The sequence below is a fragment of the Hordeum vulgare genome, chromosome 6H (assembly GCF_904849725.1).
Source record: "Hordeum vulgare subsp. vulgare chromosome 6H, MorexV3_pseudomolecules_assembly, whole genome shotgun sequence".
Taxonomy (NCBI): domain Eukaryota; kingdom Viridiplantae; phylum Streptophyta; class Magnoliopsida; order Poales; family Poaceae; genus Hordeum; species Hordeum vulgare.
The window spans coordinates 517679572-517698315 of record NC_058523.1 but is presented as its reverse complement, the minus strand read 5'-3'; the positions used below and the strand labels follow the sequence as shown (position 1 = coordinate 517698315).

The 18744-nt window shown below is 48.6% G+C and overlaps 1 protein-coding gene across 1 annotated transcript; it reads left to right on the top strand.

The window, feature by feature from the left end:
* Window positions 1-11658: 11658 nt before the first annotated feature.
* On the top strand, window positions 11659-14882 carry LOC123403954 (probable fucosyltransferase 7). Its single transcript, XM_045097857.1, has 2 exons — window positions 11659-12249; window positions 13182-14882. The coding sequence occupies exons 1-2, from the start codon at window positions 11991-11993 to the stop codon at window positions 14645-14647; spliced, it is 1725 nt and encodes a 574-aa protein (XP_044953792.1). The 5' UTR covers window positions 11659-11990; the 3' UTR covers window positions 14648-14882.
* Window positions 14883-18744: the final 3862 nt, after the last annotated feature.

Sequence of the window (18744 nt, the reverse complement as noted above, 5' to 3'; positions counted from 1 at the left end):
GTAGCGCACAGGATTGTGACGCCCTCGGTTTAATCGTACGCTAATCATACACGCAAATGCGTACGATCAAACTCAAGGTCTCACGGGTAGATATCACAACACAACTCTAGACACAAATAAAACAATATCAGCTTCATATTACAAGCCAGAGGCCTCGAGGGCTAGAATACGGAAGCTCGATAAACACACGACTCAGCGGAAACAACAAATATCTGAGTACAGACATAAAACATGGGGTGCCTTAGAGAAGGCTAGCACAAAAGATACAATGATTGAACGAGGCGAGGCCTCCTGCCTGGGAACCTCCTAACTACTCCTGGTCTTCAGCGGCCTCCACGTAGTAGTAGGCACCGTCGGGGTAGCAGTCGTCGGTGGCGGGAACCTCCATCTCCTGGGATCCATCATCTGGACGCAGCACGGATCAAGGGGACAAAGGGGGGAGCAAAGCAACGGTGAGTACTCATCCAAAGTACTCGCAAGTCTTAGATCAGAACTATTATAAGTATGCATCAGTATCAAAGAAGGGGGTGGTTATATGTGGACTGACTGCAGCAATGCGAGAAATAGAGAGAGAAGGCCTAGTCCTATCAAAGACTAGCATCTTCAGGGTCTTGCAGCAATAGACGAGATTAGAACAGGTGTAACACAAATAATAGTCATATTGTTGCAGCATTATTAAAGTGAGGTCACGCCCAGAGATCCTCCCTCGACTCCCTGCAAGGAAGCAATCCTGAGGCAACTAATTCCAGTTAAGTAACAATTGTAGTCGTATAAGATCAGGGCACAACTCCAAGTCGTCGTGTAACCGTGGACACGGCTATTTGAATAGTTAATTTTCATCCCTACAGGGGTGCATCACATTTCCCGTCACGCTCGATAACAGTCTGGCCGGACACACATTTCTGGGTCATGCCCGGCCTCGGAATATCGACACGTCGCAGCCCCACCTAAGACTCAAGAGAGAGGCCAACCCGTCGGTCTAACTCCTAAGCACAAAGGGTTCATGGGCCCAGTTCCCCTTCGAGCTCCTTCGTGATGCGTGTACGGCCGACGTCAGTCCTAGCATCCCTTAATCACAAAGCGCGATGCATCTCGGGACCACTCGGGCGTGCGCCGCTACATTGCTAACATCTGAAAAGCTTCGGCTGATACCGCGACGTCGAGTACCCATGATTCTTCCCACGTAGCCGGTTAGTGCGAAAAGGTCTCCAACCAACCCAGATCAAATACCCAAATCCATTATCATTTTAATTAGGCCATCGACACAATCTCGCGGGAATCCACCTGTCTAACAACTAATCACCAATGATCCCAGTAACCTGGTCGAGTAACTATGTGCTTGAAACATCGGGGGAATCCGAGGTATCACCCTCGTTGGATTCCGAACAATGTATCCGTCAAGGTGGGCTTAGAGGAATCACCCTCGGGGGTCCCACACTTGAGGGGTTGCACGACAGAGGCATCGTCGGGAATGGTGAAAGAGAAATCACCCTCGATAACCACGACCGACTAGCTATACTTCAGAGATATCATCAGGAGTACTTAGCGAGGTGTCACCCTTGGTACCCGATAGTATCTCTGTAGCATCGTACAACTAAGGGGGTGTATGTGATGTGTCGGGTCTGGCTCGTCGGTCAGGGATCGAGATTTGAAAGCAAAGCGGACAACTGGACTACGGGGTGAGAGGGAAGACTGCTCCACCAATACTAAACAAATTTAAAGTACAGTAGTGAATGTAGGAGTTCATCAAAAACAGGCTATGCATCAGATATAGGAGCTAACTACAGCAGTAGCAAAATACTAATGCAAGCATGAGGGAGAAAGACATAGGCGATATAGGGATGATCAAGGGGAGTTTGCTTGCCTTGCTGCTCTGCGGCAAAGGACTGATCGGCAGGGTCGTAGATGTACCCGGCAGTAGCGTCAGTCTCGGGGTCTACCGGTAATAAGAGGGGGAAGAAACAATAAATAATAGCAATGGTGCAACACAATGCATGACATGGCAAGATGCAGGCTAGACATGAGCTAACGCAGCAACATCCGTCATAGACGGGTCGGAAGAATATTTGACGATATTTTTCGGGTCTCGGGCTACTACCGGTCAGATGGAAAATGATGGAAAAGTTTCATGTTTGCTATGCTAGAGACGTGTGACACACGAATGGACCGTGTATCCGGATTCGTCTCGTTCTGGTGATCAACTTTCATGTTAAAAATATTTTGATCTTACTTACGGATTATTTTATATTAATTTTTAAAGTTTTATTAACTATTTAGGAATTGAAAACAGATTTAATTAATTTAATTAAAAGCTAATATGACATCAGCATGATGTCACGCTGACATCAGCAGTTGACTGGTCAACTGACCAATGGGTCCCGTGCGTCATAGACACAAGTTTTTTTAATTAAGATTAAATAGTAATTAATCAAATTAATTTAGTGGGGGACCCACGTGTCATACTCTAATTATTCTAATTACCCAAATAATTAATTAACTAATTAATTAAATAATATATCTATCTATTTATTTAATAAAAAAATATTTTTATTTTTATATTTAAATTTTCATTTTTCTTCAAAGCGTGTGGGGCCTCCCTCTAAGTGGGAGTGGGGGTTTGACCCCACCGGTAAGTGGGAGTAGCCACATACACATATTTACCCATATAATTAACATAATGTATTTCTCCATATACCTACATACATAAATACACATATACGTACATCTCATACATACAAAATACATACGGCATCTAATACCTACATACATACACAAATACATCATTTTATTTTTCCTTTTCTTTTTCTCATCTCTGTGCTAACTCTCTCTATTCATAGAAGAACCTCAACAACAACAGAGAAAGAGACATCTCCATCAACCCCTACTCGATCCTAACGACGTCGGAACGGAGCGCCGTTTGCCGAAATGGAACCGTGACGACGCAAGGAAGGAGACGGTGGGAGGAGCCCGAAAAGGGGCTCACCGGTGTTGATGTGAAGGCCCGGTGAAGCCGGAGTTCTCGGGAGGCGCGGAGGAGACGACGTGGAGGAAGATGCGGTGGTGATGGTGACGGTTCCGACGAGGTGGGTCGCTGGAGGGGCCTCCCGAAGGGGCCGGCCGGCGTGCCGAGGAGGGGGACCTCCCTGCCCGATCCCTCGTGGACCGAGCGGGAGGTAGGGAGCCCGATGGAGAGGGGAGGTCGGCCGGTGAGGGAGGTGGGGCCGTCGTGGGGGAGAAGGGCTCGCCGGGGAGGGGGCGGCGAGATGGGGAGGGCCGGCGAGATGGGAAGCAGGGGAGGGCCTCGGCGGGATCTGGGGCTCGGGGGGAGGGTGGTGTCATGGGGAGGGAGGTTGGTGGCCGAGAGAGGAGCGGTATGTACGTGGGGTTGGTGGGAGCGATCGAGAGGAGGTGCTCGTGGGGGTTTCTGGGGCTAGTCGGTGGGGATCGGGAGAGTTAGGTGGGAGGGAGAGCCGAGAGAAGGGGGGCTCGGCGAGAGGAGTTGCGGTAGGTGGGGGGCCCTCGTGGGGAGGGATCGAGACGAGGGGCGAGCGGGAGTTCTGGCGGCGGCCAGGGGGGTTCGTGGAGGAGGGTAGTGGGAATTAGGGTTGCCCCGTGGGGGGCTTTATACCCGAGAGGGGTGGGCCGAAAGGGGTGGCATGGCTGGGCCAGTTTTGGCCCAGCTGGGCGAGGGGGTTTTCCGTTATATATTCTTTTTTTATTTTTTTTATTTACTATATCCTTTTATTATTTAATTTTACTTACCTTATTTCCTTTATTTATTTTACCTAAAGCTTCTCTTTTAAATATATAGGGATTACCTAATAATTTCAAAAGTGCCCAATTCTCATTTATAATTCGTTTGAGAATTTTTATAACTCCCCGACGTTTTTATTTCAACAACATAAAACCTTTCTCGTTCGACTTTAATTTTAAGTTTCGAATTTTGATTCGGTTTCAACTAACACGAGATCATTGATAAAATTAATGGTGACGTGGCATCATTAGAGCGGGATCACTGTCGCTTAATTAGAATCATCACTGTAGCAAAAGTCGAGGATGTCACAAGGATGCTGCCCTCGAGGAGCCATGGGGGTCATGGTCCAGAGGGAATACTCCCCTCCCACCTAGGGGGAGTCCAAGGAAGAATAAGAAGGTGGATGGGGGCTCTCTCCCCCACCACGAACTCTCTCCTTCTCTATGCAGTGGTGTAACACTTCTTTCCCCTGATGTAATCTCTTCTTGAACATGGTGCTTAATGATGTATATTACTCCCTCCGTCTCAAAATAAGTGACTCATAAATGACTCAGTTTTGTACTAACTTTAATACAAAGTTGCGTCACTTTTGAGCTTATTTTGGGACGGATGGAGTGTTACATAATGATGTGTGGCCATCCTAAGATGTTTGAGTAGATTTATTTTGTCCTATGGGTTAACTGTGGTACGGTGTAATTGATATGAGTTGTATGTTGATATGGTGTTTTCCTAAGGTGCCTTCCGTGTCGCGCACACGTGAAGGATTCCCGCAGGAGGTGTTCATGATTCACTTATAGTAGGTGGCTAGAGTGACACAAGCTTACATCCGAGTGAGGAGATTGTTCGTATGGGACTAAAGATGACTTGATGTTTAATGTTATGGTTGGGTTTTGAGTAAATGATCTTTAGTAGTCGTGGATGCTTGCCAGAGTTTCAATTATAAGTGCATATGAACCAAATACGTAAAGTGTGTTAGTGTATGTCTCTCCCTCATTGCATATGATAAGTATCTATCGTATTATATTCAATTGCCTATGTATAATATTTCTTTTACATTACACAAAAAAGCTTTGTACTAAACAACTAACTAAATTAATATTTATCTAAAACAACCCCTAACTTTTATTTACTTGCTCTTTATTTTTTTGCAAAACTATCAATTACACTTACTAAGTACTTCTAGTTTCCTTCCCGCAAAGTAGTTTCATACTTGTTCCAGGTAAAGTAAGTGTCCCCGTGCGTAAAGTTTCATCGGTGGTCAATAGAACTTGACAGAATATTAATTCTACCTTTAGCTCCCCGTTGAGTTTGACACCCTTACTTATCGAAAAGGCTACAAACGAACTCCTACACTTGTGGATTATCAACCGGCTCGTCCTTGACCCGCAGGAACGGGGGTGCCGGCTCGTGCTTCATGCGATGTCGTGGCAGGGACAACACCTCCTCCTTGACTCGTCACAGTGATGGTGGGCGACAGACCCATGTGACGGAGCGAACGTCCCGTCGTTAACTTGATCTGATGGAAAAATTCTTCGTTCGTCACAGCGGCCTCCTGGAGGAGGCGTGTCCTCTGCTTCTGTGGTGTCTGGTCCTCCTCGTCGCTGTAGGACATGACGATCTCCTCCTTGCCGGAGAGCTGAGTGTCATGGATAGTGAGGGTCCCCAAAGGCGAGGGTGGCGGCACCAAGAATTTCCGGACGAAGAACTTCCATCGCCTTCGCCTGCCGGCTCACACAACAAAGATTTCTGCGTCGCCGCTGGGCTAGGAGAGGAGGAAGGGCTGGTGGATGCCGACGGGGAGCAGGGAGGGAGACTATGCTCGGGGGGTGTGGCTCTGTGCGTCGCCAACACAAGGTTTAAATAGCCCCGGCCAAGCCACACGAAGGAGTAGTTAGCTCGGTTCAATGCGGCGCACTAGCTGAAGTTGGTTTCTCGGGACTCGGTGTTTGCATTGAAGCGATGTCGGCCGAGATGTCACGTCCGCTAGTGTTGCCTTCCCGTTCGTTCAAATCGTAGCATCAATGTGGGCCGCCGTATGCTTTGGGTCGGCATAAATGTGGTACGGGCGTTCGATGGAATGCGTAAAAGAAGTGGATGGTGTTTTTTTATGGGCAAGGGTAGTCGCAGCGGTCCGGACGCCCACAACCCCCACCCCTCCCCCTACTTTGTCTCCGGTTTGTGTGAGAAAACTTGTTCGAAGCGACAAACGGACTGATACAGGACCCCGTTGTAGGGTTCTAGGGTCCGAGCCGTGTAATCCGGACATATGCGGACAGTTTAAGGCTGAGCGTTAGAGATGCTCTGACATCAATGTGCACGCACAAAAATAAAACATCACCAAATAGCAAAGTCATACTCCCTTCGTCTCAAATTGGATGATTCAACTTTATAAGTTAGTATAAAATTAGGGATTTCTATTTTCATGCCCCTGGTTTCTTAGTTGTACTCACTTTTTCTCATTTACTCATTTTGCGTCCTTTTTAAGCAACTTTTCCGGGGGGGGGGGGGGGGGGTGGAGAAGGTGAGGAAAATATGAATGCAGAAACCCGAGACATGAAAAAAAAAATGAGGAAAAAAATTAACGAATGAGAAAAAATGATTAAAACTAAGGAACCAAAGGCATGAGCATAAAAATCTCACAAAATTAAGTCATTTATTTTAAAACGAAGGAAACATAATACTAAAGCTATGCATACACGAGGAAAAAAACAAAACAATCAAATCCACGATCAATAAACTAGTACAACAATAATAATCGTATCAACTAGGCCATGACACAGCAATGACCACGGCAAACCGACACACGGACGCACACTGCATAGAAGCGCTCGAAAACCACGTGGTCGAGTGGCCGGGGCGCCGGGCCATGGCACCATGCGGGCACGACATGCAGCCAAGTGGCTGGACACTGGAGTAGTAAAACTGAGCCAACAGACACCACTGTCCACTGGTCACCACGTCGAGGGGCAGTGCGCGGTTCGTGCTTGCAATTACCGGCACCGTCTCACCCTCACCGGCTACCACACGTACGCCGTGTGCATTCGACACGTTGGTACTTTCTGCCGCAGCACCAGCAGATTCGGCCTCAATGATCTGAAAAGTGATACGAGCATCCGACGTCGTCAGATCGTGGCCTTTGCACAAAAGGTTTCGTGGCGAAAACAGCCAATGAAACCTGGGTTTTGGTGCACCAACACAGAAAAATATATTTCAAAAAGTCAAGCAGTTTTAAAACTTTTTTAGATGAAAACGTTCTAGTGCTATACTCACGTCTAAAGATTAGCAAACAAAGTACTTCCGTGATATTCTACGCCAAAATAATTAAAATTAAGTTACTGTTCAAGTGTTTGAAGTACGACTTTACATTTTTTGTGCAAAATTAACCAAAGAACATTTCTTCGTGAAACATCATATATTTCACAATCATAATATCTTTTCAGATTATTTAAATTTGTCTATATCTTTATTATTTGAACACCAATGTTCACTACGATGGTGTTTCCAGATTGTTTGAATGTAAAATCGTGGCACTTGACAGTGTCACCGTGGCATCCATTTTCACAACTTACCTGAGTGTCCACTCCCATCCCATTTTAAGGGCGTTTGATAATTTGTGAGTAGTCGCTGATGTATTTGTTTAATTATTTTTAAATGATCCTTAATCGATGTTGGAGAGATGCCACATTACGGATGGTCATTATAGGATGCGGCTTCACACACTCCTTTCGTTCGTGATACTCCTTCCAAATCTTCTCCCAATAGGTCTTTTTCTTTTGCTCGGTGTCGCATATTGGATTCATTGTTGTGGCCAACCAAGATTTGATCAACAAGATGCCCTCGAATCTTGACAAAGTCGGACCTCTTGCCTTAGCCGTCTTGCTCTTCTTCTTCTTGCCCGAATTGAGATCGGACGATGTCCCAAGTTCAAATGTGGTGGTGGCCTCCAATCCATAATCCATTTCGGCCCAATCTTCATTGTCATTGATCATGCTTGACAAGTACACCTCCTAGATGATCATGGTTTGAAAGCATTTATCATGTGTGAACTAGTGGTCTGTGCAAAATATTGAACATTTGATCGAACAGGAGCAAACAAAACGGACCCGGTCTTGTTCTGTCATTTCGTCGAACGTGACGGGTGCAGCCCGCGCGGTGTCGGTGCCTGTGCTCATCCGCTCCCGAACAAGCTGCGGCGACTCACATTCCTCAATTGCCGGCTTCTGCGTTGGCGAAAGCTATCCAGAATGGCCCAACAGACCATCGAATCATCCTCCATCCCAAGGGTGCCCCACGACATAATTTGCGTGGACGGTTGGATGGATGGGATGCGGGGAGCCGGCCGTGACCGGAGAGACATCTCCTCGACCATGACCGCATCGACCTGTGATGTCGTCACCGCCTCCCTCTCTCGCTTTCGCGATGCCGCAGCTTTCGAGCGACGTTCTTTGCCTTGCAAGTCACAGTGAAGGAAGAGACGCCGACAGACGAGGCGGGCTGTGTCTTTGTTGCGACGGTCGGAGACGGGCTGGAGGACATTACGACGATGGATCGGGACCGGTGATGAGGATGGGGAGCAAAGGTGGCGGACGACGAGGGATCGGACGTGGGAAATTGAAGGGCGACGGAAGAAGGAGGAAAGGCTTGAAGAATTTGATGCAATTTACGATAGGATCAAGCTGCCGGATCCAACGTAAAGGACGTGTCCGGACGCGTCCGAGCGTCCTATATCAGCCTTGTATTTAGGATGTATATGACCGGACGGCTTCTTGAAACGTTTAAGGCGGGTACCACGGCTCTAACCGCGGAGGCTATGGGCCTTGCGACGCCGTGTGCGCGTTTCGCGGGAAGGCAACGTGTCGAGCTCTGTGTCAGAACTACTGCACAGAACTAAAATTTAAAAAAAAAGATGAATTGAGAAAGGAGCATCATCAACTCGCGTCCACGGCCGATTAACCAGGTCGTTTAGCTCGGCTCGTTCGGCGTTGAAAGATTCCAGGCTCCACCACCCGCACCTACCAGCGTCTAATTTAAGCTGGAGCAGTGCCGATCCCGGAGGACTAGTGGCGTCACGTCGGCCCATGAAAACGAGGTCGCAACCATGGTGGAAGGATCAACGCACATGACATACCTCCCGCCTGGGAGGTCGTCTTCATCTGAAAAAAGGGCAGAGAAGCTGCATCTGCATGGTTCCAACGCAAGTGCACAAGTGCCATGTCGCAAACTGACAGCTCCATGTGGGGCTGCCCATGGAGGCACCAAGGGCGCACATCTGGAAAGAGACGGTGCCCCGGGGCTAGGCATGTCGTGTCGTGTGCTATTTTTTTTTACTTAAAAAGAGAAAGAGCGGTACAACGACCCTGTTTGGATACTCTAACCTGGTTAGAGTTAGATTCTAATCTTTGAACTAACCTGAACTAACTCTAACTCTAAAGGTGTTTGGATGGAAGGGTTAGATGAACAATAAATGCTCTTTTTTAATTATTTAGCTACTTTGAAACTCTCTCTTTCCCTGGACCCCACATACTCTAACCCAAAAAAGCACTTCTTGGGTGGGTTAGAGTTTTTGGGTGGTTAGATGCATCTAACCAACCCTAACCCACCTGTTTGGATCTTTAAGGGTTAGATGGCTTAAATCTAACCCACTCTAACTCTAACCCTAGGATCCAAACAGGGCCAACATGAAGTGACATCAAACGTACACCGACACACTTCTGTGAATAGTGTGGGCATTCTTCAAGGCATGAACGCTTTTCGTTTTTTCTTTCGGGCAAAGAGCACTTGTTGTTTTGACGGTGCCGTCGAGTAATTTGTGATGTCCAAATTTTTACCTTGTACATAAAGGGACTCCGGAAATAGTTCCCTTGCATTACAAAACCGTGCACCGACGTGGCGACGTAGGTACCTCTCTATAATAAGAGGGGTGTGCAACCAAGCACACGTATGGTAGTAGTTAGCACGAACCGACTATTGAGCATGTTTGTATCTTTTTCTCCTCTGTGGAGACCCAAGGCAACCCTAACCGGCCATCGTCGCCTCCTACCTTCTTCTTTGTGTGCCTTCGTGACAACAGACAAAGTGTATGCGGTACACGGTGGTTGTCGGGGTTCTCGCGGTTGAGGATGGCGAGGGGTGCATGGGCATGACGAGATTGTTTAGGGAATTGATAAACGGATTCACGTATCTCATTTGGGAAATCCAAGGGTGTGGTGCCCTTTCCCCTACATGGGTGGTCGAGCAGGTTTCGGATCATTGGCGGTAGGGTGATGCATTTCTCTTTTGAAGATGGATAGGGTGGTAGTTCCCCTCTAGGTGTGACTTCGATGGAGGATCACACTCAACAAGAGTTTTCGCTTGTTGACTTTCACGACCTAGCTCCGGAGGACACCATCAAAATGATACCGGAAGGCTACTTCACATGCATGGTGACACGTCTAATCCGGTCTCACGTTGAAGGTGTTGTCTTTTGTGTCAATGTTATGGATATTGAATGAAAATCCTTGTCATGTTGTTCAGAGTATCTACAGACGGAGCTTGTAAATCCGGTCTCTTAAACGCCTGCAGATACGTCCGGACGCGTCCGCAAACACTTACCGGCCAAGTCTCAAAAAATGACTACTGCATCCGGACATCTCATATTTGATACCGCGAATTCATTCAAAGACACGCAACATATTAAACCTATGTACTACGTACGAGCTATCTACTCTTCGCTGGAGATATCGACGATCTTCGTGTCCTCCGACGTATAGATGTGCGGCAGATGCAGCTCCGCTCCCTCTGACACCGGCGATGCGGCCGCCTTCGGCTGCTCCGATGCGGCTTCATTCGCTGCTATCTCCGCCTCAACCTCGTCGAAGAGGGCGTCGGCCTCCGCCCGCCTCTACCGGATGAGCCGGCGGTTGGCCTCCACCTCGTCATCATCCCGGATGGAATCCAGAATGGCCTGCTGCTCCAAGATCTTGTCGGCTTGGGCGACGACGAACTCCTCCCCCGCATCCGTCATGTTGAAGCCCGGAGTGTCGTCTTCCTCCTCTGGCTCGTCGTCCTCTTCCATTTCCGACGAGTCCGAAGGAAGACCCGCAGCGATGCGGGCGACACGCAAAGCCTGGATCTCTACCTCGATCTGCATCCAACGCTTTGGTGTGAGCTGAGCGTAGGTGGTGATCCTCTAGCGAGACATAGTGAGGTCGGAGAGCGGGGGAAAGGAGGTGGATGGGCTCGGGTGGCAGCAAAGGAAGGGAAGGGGTGGGTGTGCTAGGGTCAGGGACGCCAGCCGGCTTAAATAGCCGGCTGTGACCGCGGGCGGCGAGCCGGAGCGACGCAACGCGATGTTTACACCGTGCCGACGATCGAGGCTCCCGTCGAACGTCGGGTTTCCGGGCGAGTTCGCATGGGGTCACGTCGTCATGTCAACATGGCGGACGTGTCCGGACTCCTTCATATCCGCCTCATATTTAGACTGAATATGTGTTGGTTAGTCCGATCGTTTGAGGCCCGTTTATAGGGTCCGCCGAGATCGAATTTGATCGATCAAGGACTGGACGCATGTGCGAACGTCTAAAACGGATTTAAAAGTCCGATTCTAGATGCTCTTACAAGTTGGATTTATGCCGCGGAGCCGCTGGTTTGCCTTGAGGATGGTAGAACCCGCGCGAGGGGGTGCCTTTATCTTTCAACATCACCCTTTTTGGACCTAGCAAGTGAGTCAAACTACACAGGAAGGCCATTTCTGCGAAATGCGCTGAACAAGTGCCCAACTGATTCCCCATGCCACGACCAATGAGCTAATCACACACGACGCAAGCTAACATCTGCCACAAGACAACGAACAAAATACATATAAAAAAAATGCTCGCAAATGCGGGTGCACGTACAAATAGCCTCCATTGCAGAAACCAACGTTGCATTCTCAAAAAAAAGAAGAAGAAAAAACATACTGTATAACGGACGCAGGTCAGGTGCATCTATTTTCCTTCTCAGATCACGGGAGAGAAGTCTACGCACCACGTCGGCGTCGCCGGCCCCCTCCCTCCTTCCATCTCCAGCCCGCGTAGCTTCCCGCAGTTTGACCAGCTCCAAAGCAGCCAAGCGGAGAAGAGAAGAGAGGCCGCCACAAGCCAAGCCACCATCCATACATACACAAACGGGATCATAGACAGAAGCAAGAGGCCGGCGGAGGAGGTCAAGAAGCAGAGCGAGCGGCGACGAGCCCCCGGAGCGGGCCGGCGGGAGGGCGATGGACATGAAGCGGGCGCGGAGCCCCCGGGCCCCGGCCGACGGCGGCGACGAGGGCGACAAGAGGAAGGCTGCCGGCGCCAGGTGGGGCGGCGCCGTCCGGCCCAAGATGGTGCTGGTCGGGTTCCTCGTCACCCTGGCCATCCTCGCCTTCACCTTCGGCGGCCGGTCGAACCCCCTCCCCTCCACCCCCTCCTCGCCGTCCTCCGTCCCCGAGGCCGGCGGTCGCCACGTCGTCGCCGGCGGCGAAACGCCCAAAAGTAAGCTTTTCTTTCCCCCGTCTCCGTCCGAATTGTGGAGATCGCGTCCCACGCATGGCCGAGAAAAAGCTCGATCGTTGACCGCCAGTACGCATAGGAATCCCTGGTCGCGGTTGGTTGGTTGGCCTATGAACACGCAGCCGGCACACCATTCACACCATTCAGCAAAGTAGTAGTGCCTTTTTGCAGGAGGTACGAGGATGCCATCTATGGTAATTAGGGAGTGCTCCTACTCCTTAATACACTGGCATTATTACCCTCCGTATGCACATGTCACCATGAACTTCGGCCAAGAAGCACAGATCTGGCCATATTTTGCTCGGATCAAGCTAGAATTTTTTTGAAAGAAATATCAAGCTAGAAATCTCGCGGATCAGATCGCGGAAGGGCGTGGCGATTGGAAATTTGGAATAGTCAGCTCTCTCTCTCTCTCTCTGGTTCTGGTGTTGTGGCGACAGTGCCGCCTATGACGCTGCGACGCTGGCGCATCCTTTTGCGGATCTTGTCCTACCTCATCAATCTTTTCCCAATGGGATATGGCTTGTACAGTAATGTCGGTCGATTGCCTTTGCAAAGGGTGTTCCAAAATGTCCAGACCTTTTTGATTGAATGAGTGGTCCCTCACTTTGTGAGACAGGTCCTACTGTTATTCTTTAAGTACTCCATCTGTCCGGGTGATGCTTCGTAAAGGTAAATTGTTAAACTAGTGAGGGCCAAAAGTGATGAGCCCAACTCCAACACGATTCCAATCTTCGCTTGTACAATTGCTGTTCTTGAGAGAGCTGTGCCAGAGAGTTAGATCGGGTTTATGTTGAATCCTGTGCTGCAACGAGTTTTTTTTGTTGTTGAACTGGCAGATCATAGCCATTCTTGGTCTGCAAATGCCTCTACAGACACGTGATTCTAACCATTCGGTTAACTTTTTCTTGCAGAAACCGTAATCCCTCCGAAGAACGTGTCGGCGCCAGCCACAGTTCCGTCGCAGGACAAGCTTCTCGGCGGGCTACTCTCGGCGGCGTTCGAGGAATCGACCTGCCAGAGCCGGTACAAGTCGTCCCTGTACCGGAAGCCGTCGCCGTTCCCGCTCTCCCCGTACCTGGTGAAGAAGCTGCGCAAGTACGAGGCGTACCACAAGAAGTGCGGGCCGGGCACGCAGCGGTACCGGAACGCCGTCGAGCAGCTCCAGGCCGGGCGCAACGCCGACGACGGCCCCGAGTGCAAGTACGTGGTGTGGTTCCCCTGCAACGGGCTCGGCAACCGCATGCTCACCATCGCCTCCACCTTCCTCTACGCGCTGCTCTCCGGCCGGGTCATGCTCGTCAACGTGCCGCGCGAGCAGGAGGGCCTCTTCTGCGAGCCCTTCCCGGCCACCTCCTGGGTGCTCCCCGGCGGGTTCCCCGAGGGCAACCCGATGAAGCTCAACGTCGGCGCGCCGGAGAGCTACGTCAACATGCTCAGGAACGGCGTGATCCGGCACGACACGCCGGCGGCGTCCCTGCCGGCGCACGTCTACCTCCACGTCGAGCAGACCCGGCTGAGGCTGTCGGACAACATCTTCTGCGACGACGACCAGAAGCTCCTCGGCAAGTTCGGCTGGATGATCCTCAAGTCCGACAGCTACTTCGCGCCGGCGCTGTTCCTGACGCCCATGTACGAGAGGGAGCTGGCGCGGATGTTCCCGGAGAAGGAGGCGGTGTTCCACCACCTCGGCCGCTACCTCTTCCACCCGACGAACAAGGTGTGGGGGATCGTGCGGCGCTACTACGAGGCGTACCTCGCCCGGGTGGACGAGAAGATCGGGTTCCAGATCAGGATCTTCCCGGAGAAGCCGGTCAAGTTCGAGAACATGTACGACCAGCTCACCAGGTGCATCCGGGAGCAGCGGCTGCTGCCGGAGCTCGGCTCGCCGGCGAACGCGACCGGCGAACACGACGGGAAGGTGAAGGCGGTGCTGATCGCGTCGCTCTACTCGGGGTACTACGACAAGATCCGGGGCCTGTACTACGAGAACCCGACCAAGACCGGGGAGGTCGTGGCGGTGTACCAGCCGAGCCACGAGGAGAAGCAGGAGTACGCGTCCAACGAGCACAACCAGAAGGCGCTGGCGGAGATCTACCTGCTCAGCTACTGCGACAAGATCGCCATGAGCGCCTGGTCCACGTTCGGGTACGTCGCGTACGGCTTCGCCGGCGTCAAGCCGTGGATCCTGCTCCGGCCGGACTGGGACAAGGAGGTGTCGCAGGTGGCGTGCGTCCGGTCCACGTCCGTCGAGCCGTGCCTGCACTCGCCGCCGATACTCGGCTGCCGGGCCAAGAAGGAGGTGGACGTGGCCCGCGTCAAGCCCTACGTCCGGCACTGCGAGGACGTCGGGTTCGGTCTCAAGCTCTTCGATAGCTAAACATGGAGCTTAAGCATAGTGTATCGTGTTCGGTTCAGGTCCACGTTCCGAAAACTGCAGAAAGTAAGATTTTTCTTCCTCCCCTCTGTGGATTAATTAGGTGTTTAGGGGATGTCTTTGCATTCGCTTCGTCCTGCATTCAAATTCGTTCTTTGTACTACAACATGTCCCGTACGTACACAGGTACAAGCGTATACACAGACAGCAGCTATTTGACCTCGTTTACAAGCGAAAACCCTTGGATCTTGCGCGCGAATTCTAAAAGCAAGTACAATAGGATGATGTAGGCGGGCTGTAAGACTTAAAATAATATATTTGTGATGAGTTGGAATAGAGAGAAGATGAGAGAGAAGAGAAGCGGGCTACAAACTAACAGTCGGCTGTAACACGTGCTCCTAGGCACTTTGTGAGAGAGAATGGTGGGCTTTGTATCAATAAAGTAGCACTTATTTACATCTACTTATTGTACTTGTGGGTTATAAGCTTGGCTATAGATGACGTGTCAACATCATATAGCCAACAGCTGGCTGTACTATTAACCATGCTCTAAGACCATGGTTAAGGGCATCTTCAACAGTTTGTTGGTTAGCTTGTTGGTAAAATATGCCATGTTATCAACCAACACCTTAACATACAACTACTCCAATGAGTAGTATCTAGTTTGCCAATAAGATGTGAGGTAATAAATAATATGCTCTCGCATTCTACATTGGAGCTTGTGCGTGGGTGTTGGTTAGAGCAAGTACAATAGTAGAGCCGGCTGCCGGCTGTAAGCTCATGCCACGTAAGCTAGAGTAAACACTAGTACAATAAGCTGGCTCTTAGGATGGCTGTTAGGATGGTTGTATTTAATACCCAAGCATTTAATATATGAATATGCATCTCATCCGCTGTGATCAGCATCTCTGTGGCCATTTTGAAACAACACGATGTCACAACAGCATAACAAAAACAGTACATGGTTCTTTGCAAGAAAGCACAAAATAAAATAGTACATGATTACTCATAAGAAAGCATTAATCAAATAAGATCTCCTACAAACATGGTAGTTTCATCTAGAGAAATTAATAACAAACTGATGATACGTAGCACCATGACAACACTTAAACATTACAAAAGTCTTTATAAGAAAGCCTGAAGCAGGCATAATAGTAGATAATATCTTCGACAAACAAGCTCTTTATTTTTGATGATAAAAGCACAAAGTCGTAGGTGGAACTTCAGTAGAAAGAATCACCGATCCATTCGCATCAAGAACTTTTGATCACTGTATGAAAGAAAAGGAACAGAGGCAATTAGTAGATTAATTTCCCAATTTTATCATATGGGACAAGAATAACATGTGTATATGGTCAATAGGAGTTTCCAATGCATACCTGTAGGTATCACCTGCAGCAATCACCACATCATAGCACAATTCTGAAAGAAGAAGAATAATGTAAGATATCATTTTGATCCTCAATGCTAGAAGAAAAAGGAACATACAAATACCAGTATCCTACCATGATTAATTATCATGGCTATTTTGAAACTTATTCCAAATATGCTCAATTAAGCCATTCTTAAGTTGGGTATGCTGTGGACAGGTTACCATTCATTTCGGCGAAACATAGATTACCACCAACATTCACTTGAGGAGGTAGAGCAAATAAAGCCCCCGGGTTCTCATTCAAGTCAATATGAATGGTAACCTGATCCTTCTCATCTTCAACTATCATGTTGTGGAGAATCACACAGGCTCGCATGATCCTTCCAACACTCTTCCTCTTCCATAGTCGTGCCAGCCGGCGAACAATGGTAAAACGAGACTGTAGAACCCCAAACGCATGCTCCACATCTTTCCTTGCCCCTTCTTCTTGTCCGCCCGTCCGCAACATAATACTCCCCCGCCCGTCCGTCCAGCCGCTGTAGTAGTTTCCATCACCTACCGCGCAACATACGTGCGGTATAAATATAAGGGGGTGTTTCTTTCCAGGAACTTTTTAGTGTAGGGACTAAAAAAAGTCCCTTTTAGTCCCATGTGAAAGAAACAGGAGGGACTTTTAGGGACTAAAAGGGGGTATTTGGGACTAAAGGAAGAAGTCCCTATGGGAGGGACTTTTTGAGACTTTTTTGACACTATTTCCAAGAGTGCCCCTACTTTTAGCATGTCATTTAATAATTTTTAGTATATTACTAGGAATAACATGATCTTTTTGCATGTCATTTAATGACCTCTAGTCCATATTTAGTCCTTGGAAAAAAACGGGTTGGGACTAGAGACTTTTTAGTTGGGACTAAAAAAAGTCCTAGGACTTCTTAAAGAAACAAGGCCTTAATCAGTTCAGGTCCACGCTTCGAAAACTGCACAAAGTAAGATTTTTCTTCCCCCTCTATGGATTAACAAAAATGCTAGACCTACGTAGGAATCCTACGTAGCCTTATCGCACACATGTTTCTCCACTAATCAAAACTTCTCCCTGATTTTCACGGTGGGTCCACGTGCCCCTAGTGACTAATTATTGTCCTCCAAATCAGCCCATGAGTAACCTTACATAAGTAAATTACGTAGATGTAGCATTGCTGGTGGATTAATTAGGTGTTTAGAGGATGTCTTTGCATTCGTTTCGTCCTGCATTCAAATTCGTTCTTTGTACTACAACATCTCCCGTATGTACACATGTACAAGCGTATACACAGACACAGCAGCTATTTGACCTCGTTTGCAAGCGAAAACCCTTGGATCTTGCGCGCGAATTCTAAAGCGTTCGGCTCAGCACGCCCCTCTGAGCGTTCAGGATGGCAATCTGAATGGAACACGCATTCGGGATGGCAATTTTCTTCCCTTTTTGTTGTTGTAGCATGATAATTCCTTTCAAGCATCATGGCAAATCCTGAGCACGACAATTTTCACCACTTTTTGGATGACAATTCTCCATGTTGCAAATCCTGAGATGACTAATGAATTCGGACATCTCATATTACATTTCTCAGATACATACAAAAGCACGAAAACATATAAACCTAATACTACGTATAAACTATCTACTCTACGTCTGAGATTTCACGATCTCCGTGACCTTCGGCGGATAGATGTGCGACAGCTTCAACTTCGCCTCTTCCGGCTGCTCCGTTGCGGCTTCCTTCGTTGCTGTGTCCGCCTCAAGCTCGTCAAAGAGGGCGTCAGAATCTACTTCCTGTGTCGGATGAGCCGACGGTTGGCTCCACTTGGACATCATCCCGGATGGAATCCAACATGGACAGAGCTAGGATTTGGAGATAGAAGGACGAATGATGATGATCAAAATTATAATACTATAGTAGGATGTATCAACCAGTTGTAGTGTATCAGCATATGTTTGGAAATATATACATGATAACAGATCATCTCAAATACTAATATTCATACTAGTTTTTGGAAAAAAACCGGATATAATTTGTTTGGCTTTTTTCAAACAAAATATAACTCTACTTCACTACACACCAATGTCTCGAGATCCGAAATTTTGGGACTGCACAAAGTTGAGACTTGAGACTGAGGCAATTGGCGTGAAAAATTATCTTCGTTTACCAGTTAACAACGTATATGACCAACCAATTCCAGTTAACAACGTATATGGACAAACAAAAGCAAAAGGGGTTATGTCGTGATAACGATTCCGACAATAGAAAGGGGGTAAGATAACGGAGCATGATCTATCAAGATGCACATGGGTGACATGGTGGTTTTAGCGAGTTCGGGCCTCTCACAGTGGAGATAACAACCCTACGTCTCGTGCTCCGGAGAGGCTTTATTTTATCTTTCATGGACATGAGTTACATGGTATAAAGAGAGCCAGAGCTCCAGGGAAGGAATGAACCCGAGGGGGAGAAGTTGCCCCTTAGCTATGTGGAGGGGGGTGGCTTATATAGAGTGTGCCACCTCCTCACCTCTTATGTTACAAGATGGGGCATTGATGCCATAATGTCAGCCCACTACAGATGTCTTGCCGACTGTTGGTATTTGCATGACCGAGTGAGTCATACGACCGAGTGGTTGACTGTCATCCGAGTGGATGGAATGTACTTGTCTGAGTGGATCCGTACCGAGTGGATTAGATGTTGTCACGATCCAGTAG